The 8,005-nt window shown below is 38.0% G+C and overlaps 1 protein-coding gene across 1 annotated transcript; it reads right to left on the bottom strand.

Moving 5' to 3' along the window:
- Window positions 1–2,366: 2,366 nt before the first annotated feature.
- rpl9 (ribosomal protein L9) lies at window positions 2,367–6,689 on the bottom strand. The gene is made up of 7 exons (XM_068322484.1): window positions 6,539–6,689; window positions 6,329–6,444; window positions 5,597–5,692; window positions 5,311–5,443; window positions 4,290–4,370; window positions 3,517–3,644; window positions 2,367–2,501 (listed from the first exon to the last, which is right to left on the bottom strand). Exons 1-6 carry the CDS (start codon window positions 6,633–6,635, stop codon window positions 3,538–3,540), a joined length of 630 nt encoding a protein of 209 aa, XP_068178585.1. The 5' UTR covers window positions 6,636–6,689; the 3' UTR covers window positions 2,367–2,501; window positions 3,517–3,537.
- Between the last annotated feature and the right edge of the window lie 1,316 nt (window positions 6,690–8,005).

The raw sequence follows: 8,005 nt of genomic DNA, 5'->3' as shown, positions 1-8,005 counted from the left end.
ACATCCGGCTGTTAGTTGGCTGGTGTACGTGACTACGTCACTACGTCACCGCGTTTTTGTTTTTTATAATGTGAAACAATTTAAGGTACCAAATACAACAAGAAAAATATCAACCAAAGTATCAGTGTGAAAAATGTTGCAAAACAGAGCATAAATAAATAAATAAATAAATAAATAAATAAATAAATAAATAAATAAATAACGATGGTACGCTACATTTAACTAAAGTACAATAAATGGCTGTACATCAACATAGCTAAATGAAATATATTTTGATCAAAGAAGTAGATGTAGAATAGATGTACATTCAAACATCTTTTGCATGATATAAACTTGAAACCTTTATGCAATGCTCAATGAAGAATTGCCACTAGAACCTTGTAGAACCTTGTCACAGTCCTGAATCTGATAAACTACTGTAAATATAAAATATAAACACAGCATATAAAATATTAAAGACTAAGATAATGGGTCTGATATACAGTGCCTTGCGAAAGTATTGGCCCCCCAAGAACTTTTTGAGTCCAAAACAAGGAGGAAACTAAGCAGAGAAGCAACCAAGAGGCCCATGATCACGTTGGATGACCTGCAGACACACACAGCTGAGGTGGAACAATCTGTCCATAAGATAACTATTAGTCGTACTCTGCATAAATCTGGCCTTTATGGAAGAGTGGCAAGAAGAAAGCCATTTCTGAAAGAAAACCATAAAAAGGTCCATTTGGAGTTTTCAAGAAGCCACATGGGAGACACAGATGACATGTGGAACAAGGTGCTGTGGTCAGAAGAGACCAAAAATGAACTTTCTGGGCTGAATGTGAAACGTTACGTTAGGCGTAAGAGTAACACTGCACATCAACCTGAAAACATCATCCCCACCGTCAAACGTGGTGGTGGCAGCATCATGCTCTGGGGTTGCTTTTCTTCAGCAGGGACTGAGAAGATTGTTAGAGTTGATGGGAAGATGGATAGAGCCAAATACAGGGTGATTCTGGCAGAAAATCGTCTGCAAAAGATGTGAGGATGGGGTGGAGGTTCACCTTCCAACAGGACAACGATCCTAAACATAGAGCCAAAACTACAATGGAATGGTTTAAAACTAACCAAATCAAGGTGTTAGAATGGCCAAGCCAAAGTCCAAACCTCAATTCAATAGAGCATCTGTGGAAAGATCTGAAAATTGCTGTGCACAATCGACCGCCATCAAACCTTAAGGAACTTGAGCCGTTTTGTAAGGAGGAATGGGCAAATATTTGTCTCAAGATGTGCAAAACTTATAGAAACAAACCCCAAAAGACTTGCAGCTGTGATCGCAGCAAAAGGTGGTTGGACAAAGTATTAACTCAAAGGGGGCCAATACTTTTGCACCTCCTACTGTTCAGTTTTTAATTTGTAAACATAATATAAAATGTTGAATAAATTTGGCTCCACTTCACAATTTTGTTTCACATGTTGTTGATATTTTCAGTTTGTTATCTTTAAGTTTGAAGCCTGAAATGTGGCAAAATGTCAAAGTTCTTGGGGGGCCAATACTTTCGCAAGGCACTGTAGTTTTAGGTATGATAAATTCAAGTACATTTGTTGTAGTGCACTATTAAAATAAATGACAGCAATAATACATGTAAAAATCAGTTACTTTCAACAATCATTAGAGTGCAATTTGGAAACCAATAGTAATGGTTCAGGGTGTTCTTTTAAAATGTTTTAATAATGTATTTTTATCCAATACATGTAACTGTCTTGCATTACACAGGAAAAAAATGCCGATTTTTGGTAATGTTTCATATTTGGTCCATGTTTGTTGCCTGCGCAAAATCATACAAATAAAATACAGGTTAACAGCAATTGGATGAAAAAAAAAGAGCTGAAGGATAGCTTGTATGAATTATTTGTAATCTTAAACACTTGGGTTAAGTTACATACACCAGTTTATCTGCTCATGTCTGATAAATCACATGGCTAACAACTTAATGCATTTGGACATGTTGCTGCAATACGGATTATCAGAATGTGAAAACCATGTTACTGACATTTTAGCTGAAATGTATTCTTTTAAATTACCAAAGTAAATTTGAAACCGATTTAGTACTCCTGCAAAATTGATTTCACTCATATCACACATTCTGAAGGACTTAGGCATGTACCATGCTTCTGTAGTCATGGCTGATGTCCATTGATCCAATTATCATTTATCATATTTAAAATTGGAATGGGTGGCACATAGTCTTTATACTTTTATTTTTAATTACTGCATAGCCATAATTGCTCTGCATTTGGCTGGCTTCCTCTCTCCCACTCCTTGAAGTTTTCTTCACTTATTCTAACCAGCAACCAAGTGAATCAACTCAATATAGAAGGACAACAGATTTAAATTGAAAAATTGGTAGTTTATTGTTCACAAGGAGACATGTTGAACATTGTGATCTTCTTGTTGACAAAATTGCCATCAGAGAACTTCTGTATGTCCTTTCAGACCAAGGTGGCCAGTTGGCATGAGGCCACTGAAAAATAGAAAACAGAATGAAAGGAAAATGTCATTGGAACATCCGAGGTTGTGAAATTACAACATGAAAAATTGAGCACATCAGATTTTAGATATACAGTAATCCCTCTTTTATTTACGCTTCAAGATGCACAATTTCACTGCATCACAGATTTTTAGTAGGTAGTCACGCGATACTGTACGCGAATGCACTGCATTCCGAGACTCACGGAACGCAGTGCACTTCTGTGTATCAAATAAACACTTTTCTTTCATACAAAAGTGTTTTAAACAGTCTATAAGAGTGTGGAAAAAGGTAATACAGATAAGGTGGTTTAATATCAGTATGGGAAGGGTTCATAAACATTTAAATTACCGTAAATCATAAAATAGTTCATCACTATAGCGGAACTTTTTGCGGGTGGTCCTGGAACGCATTAACTGCGAATAGCAAGGGATTACTGTATGCTGAGGTTAGGATTCAGCTCCAACATATAAAGTTTAAGCGTAATCTGAAGTCTACAAAAGTTCAGTGACAGACTTTCAGTGGAACGTTACAGAGAACAAATCGTGCATTCCTGGATTAATTCTTGTGGTTCATAAATGAAATCCAATAGCTCCCCGAACTGAAATTTCATGAAATACAAGGAAATGATGTTACTTCAGTCCTAACCCTAAGCCAACTAACAACCACAAGAACAAAGATGTCAAATTATTGAGACGGTTACAAGTTATGACTGATTAACAAAACCTGTACACTACTTTTAGGTAAAAATGTCAAAATATTTTCTTGGTTAAACTTCTTAAATGTATGATTTTTATATGGAATACAATGACCTTTTTATATAAGACTTCAATGTGAAAATATAAAGATTGAATGATAGTGGATAATGTGTATTTTGGTTCTCGAATTTTGTATATACATCAGAATTACATAATTAACATTTCTGCATTGCCAACCAAACACCAGGGAGCAACGGAAATGGAAAACCCAAGTAAATAAAATCACATCGGCCGAGAAGGTGTTGTCTTACCTCTGGGTGAAAATGGAACTTTTACTGATCTGGTTCCACGACTGTTCCTTTCTCAGAAACATAAATACCATCCAAGAACTTTCTGATATCCTTATTTTTGACTGTGGTAGCCTGTTGGATCAATGCAGCTGGAACAGAGAAAAGTTGTAATGATGAGCAATATGTCACATCACATAGGATCACAATTATACAAAAGGTTGGATAAAAGATGAGGCCTGGAAAGCGAGTGCCATTACAAACTATGAAGAACAACCATGTGAATTTCTGGTCACAAATTGACATTTTATTTCTTGGAGATGCCGAAAGAGTTATGTTGTTGTTGTTGTTCTACGACATTCCTACCACCCCTCTGGTAACCAACCAAGATGTTTGGTTTATTGTTTTTGTTGTAAAAATCTGTCCACGGTGTAACGTGAAAAAAATGTGCAAGAATACAGCACCACTACAAAGAAATGTAAATACTTAAACACTATTGTACAATGTTACCACTACCTTATGTATTCTTGCATATATTTAATGGCTTAGCAAAGTTTTATGAAACAAAACACGTTAAAATTAACGTGCAAAGGTAATCCAATCATCACTCCAAATATTCTTGATGTCCTGTTACCTCTAATGACAAAGTGTTGGACTGAACTTCAGTGTAGCACTACTGAAATTATTCTATCATGGGTCTCATGAGGAAGCCCCATTTTAAAACCTTCATGTTCAAGAATAATTCAGTGACAATCACTAATAACTCTAATAAAATTGGAGGAAAGGGAATGTTTTACCTGAGTTTGACACCAACTCAATGTCGTTACCCTCCAAGATCAGCTCATCCTTCTGGGAGGCTGAGACTGAACAATTCACACCTGAGACATGAGGAAAAAGATGAGTTTGCAATTATACTGAATACAAGAACTACCACACATCCTTAAATCAATAGATAGTAATAAAAACAGAGTGTATACGTCTGTAGTACTTTATCAAATCCATAAGCTTCTGCAATTAATTTGTTTATTCATTAACAAGTGCTTGGGTTTCTGGAACAACTTCACCTATGACAAAAGGTGTGGAGAAGGAAAAAAGCTCTCAAAAGGTAAAAGGTCCAGCAACACTTGTATCAGGAATAACATTAACCGATCAACACAATTCTATCATGACTCTCTTGATGGCCACAACACACTGGTCTATTAAAGCGACAGTAAACTCATTTTAAAGTAATATTATTTTGTTTATCATTATGAAAAAATAGAAATAAATTTTTTTTCCAGAAGTCTGGCATCATCCCTGGTGTCAGGAAACCTTAAAAGCTGTGCTGCAGCAGCACCGTCATGTGGGGTCAGGCGTCATCGGCGACATCTATCGCTTCATCAGTCAGGGCAGCCATTACAGCACAATATGATCAATCAAGTGATACATCTTCATTTGAGATGATTTCTTGATAAGTGTAATAATGTTGGCTTGTTGTCGCTTGCCGTATATATAATGGCGCTGATATGTATTCACCCTGATATCTGCGATTGTGCCACTTCCGCTGTGAGGGAGCGCATCGTCAATGGAATAGGTATTAGTAATTAAACCGTTTCCACCCGGTTCATTCTCCAGATTTAACATTATTATTTGGTCTTGTAATTACATAATCCATATTTACCACACCAGCATAAAACTTCTATCCCAGTATACAGATATCAATATTGATCATCTTTATCAACAAACTTAAAATTTACTGTCACACATTTTAAATCAGACAAACATCTGATCACAGTTCTCATCTCTTCACTGCAACAGTTCCAGAACATATCAACTCACCAGCCCTCATCCGGACACGACGGATGTACTTCTCTCCCAGGAAGTTTCTGATTTCCACCAAAGTTCCAGTTTCCTGAATGACCACGTTGATGGGGAAATGGGCGTACACAGAACGCATTTTGTATCGGAAACCCTGCAGCCAAACAAATTCAAAAAGATTTAGTAGAATCACAGAAACCAAATGTCAGGAATGGTTCTACCAACAATGACCATTTGCGTGGCTGTCTAGCTACACAATAGAATTCATGACTAGAGAACATCCAGTTCTCTTTGACAGTAGTCTTACCAAAGTGACTCCCTTGATCATATTCTGGACGTGGCTGCAGATGGTGCGGACTGTGGCCAGCTCCTTTCTGTTTCCCCACCATTTATCCACACGCAGCTGAGAATGACATGACAGCTCGCATCTCAAAAAAACTAGGTTTAAGACAACTCTCATATTTAAAGTTTAAAAGTTATTTTATATTTAAAGTTTAAAACTCACTTTCAAATGTCTCTTATAAACTCTGCACATAAAAAAAAATTCATTCTTCAACCCAACATTAAAAATACTATACTGCACTTGAGAAGTTGCTTACATATTGCAGCTATTGCCATTTCAAGTAATACAGTACAGATACAATTTGTAGTATATATTTCTTTGAGGTGAGAAATTGTTTTTCCCCCCAAACTCCTTAATATATGAAGTTATAACTCAAAGACATATTATGATGTAATAAAAATGACAATTATAAATTTCTCATTGAACATTATATATTGCATAACAACCTCCTAATTGTTGATGGAAATTCACAAGTTATCACTTAATAATCCTGTGGGTTTTTGTTTGTTTTTTACAAATGCTTGATTTTTACATGTGCTCTTATTAAAAAAAAAAAAAAAAGATTAATGTGGTTCAATTGTTATGAGGCCACAGTGTCATGATGAATGTGCTAAAGAAATGAATTCTGTTACATTGAGTTACTTGTGAGGTTTGTTTTTGGATATATTGGCTTCAAACTGGATTTGCTTTCCTTACCTTCTTCTGTTTCTTTCCCAGGAGGCTGAGCTCCAGGTTGATGTGGTTGAACTCCCTGACGAGTTTCCCACGGGGCCCCTTGACAGTCACTGTCCGGCCCCTCAACCGCACCTCGACTGTACAGCCACATCACAGGGGGTGGGGAGACATTCAGCAGCCACACTTCACAAGTTCCATATTGTCAACATTTCAAAGGAATCACATATTTACCATTGTCGGGGATGTCGACAGTCTGACTGCTGAGAATGGTCTTCATTCTACAAAGACACACAACATAATTAAGACTGTGAAACGTCTTCAAATCCATTCAAGAAAAGTTGCTGATTTGTCATTTAAGGCTATGGTTATAGTCAGCTTAAACTGTGCAGAATTGTTTTGGGCTGGTTTGGCGCACCAAGTACCAAACTACTGCTGTTTAGGCTCTAAAAAGAGTTTCAGGTGATATTAAACAAAACACTTACAGCTGAACATTAGCCGAAGTACAACCAGTCATCTGAATGACCTAGCATTAGCGCTAATGTTAGCCGAGGCCAGATGAGCGACTCGACCACTAGTATGCTTCACAAAACGTATGTTAACGTAGTGAACACACACCGCACCTGAAGCCATACACATACAGTATATACAGTATAGAGTTATAGTATTGCTCATCCGGTTGCGGCCTTCGGACACAGTAACATCATCTCACCAACGCCGGACCCAATGCAAAACAATTAGCGTATTTCCTACATGCCTTAGAGCAACGGGGAAATACATATAAAGTTGTGATGTGTAACATTTTCTACGTCTGACGGTTGAAAATTAAGACAAAACTCGTTTAATTCACAAAGATGACGTTAGATGAAACCCACAAAACAATTTTATGCAACCCTCACCTCGACGGTATCAGAGGAAAGGAAGAAGGAAGTACGTCACGACGCAGATGAAGAGCCCCGTCGGGGCCGTCATCAGACGTGACTGGTCGATCGAGGAACTCAACGGACAAACAATTTAGCTGCTAAATAGTTTTACTAATTTCATAGGTCATAGGTTTAGAAAGCAGTAAAAATAACCTTTAAAAAATTACAGACGGCACGCTGCATATTTTTATTTCTAGGAAAACAGGTTTCATGCATTTATGCGTACTGTCCTATACCTGTGCAATAAACAACTAGAACCAAGGCAGTCACAGAGTAGAAGTAGTAGAAGAAGAAAGTCCACTTTATCATCCCTCAATGGGGAAATTGTCGTTCTCACTCAACACTACAGTTGCATGCAGTTACATATGGCTTAGGTCATGCATAGTTAAATACAGGCCCCTGAACACAACACGCTATGGGCCTGTAGGCATGCAATTATTAACATCACACAGACATCAGACAGGGGGGACGGCTTGTAGGGGGGACAGCGCCTTGCTCAAGGGCACCTTGGCAGTGGCTGGGAGGTGAGCTGACACCTCCCACCGTCAGCTCACACTCTGGAGGATGTCCTGGCGGGAGTGGGACTCGAGCCACCGATGGCTGGGTAGTCTGTCTTCAAGACGTCTGCTCTACTGCTGAGCCACTGCCGCCCCAACAATATCCCGCGACACCCCTGAATTCAAAATTTTACCCTGACCTACTTGCATAAGTCAAAGATCAGAGCTAGTGCTCTGACCTACTGTCATGGATCAAAGCACTAGCTTTGGTGTCGGCTGTG

This window comes from Antennarius striatus, chromosome 8 (assembly GCF_040054535.1).
Source record: "Antennarius striatus isolate MH-2024 chromosome 8, ASM4005453v1, whole genome shotgun sequence".
NCBI lineage: Eukaryota > Metazoa > Chordata > Actinopteri > Lophiiformes > Antennariidae > Antennarius > Antennarius striatus.
The sequence above is the reverse complement of the archived record's forward strand: the minus strand, read 5'-3'. Positions and strand labels throughout refer to the sequence as shown.

What these genes read in the sequence shown, in the direction of transcription:
- rpl9 (XM_068322484.1), bottom strand. Translation starts at nt 6,635, where the DNA reads ATGGATTTGAAGACGTTTCACAGTCTTAATTATGTTGTGTGTCTTTGT. An exon ending in TGTCGACATCCCCGACAATG is followed by an intron (nt 6,445 to 6,538) that starts GTAAATATGTGA and finishes GTGGCTGTACAG; the next exon opens with TCGAGGTGCGGTTGAGGGGC. An exon ending in TGGGAAAGAAACAGAAGAAG is followed by an intron (nt 5,693 to 6,328) that starts GTAAGGAAAGCA and finishes TGTCATTCTCAG; the next exon opens with CTGCGTGTGGATAAATGGTG.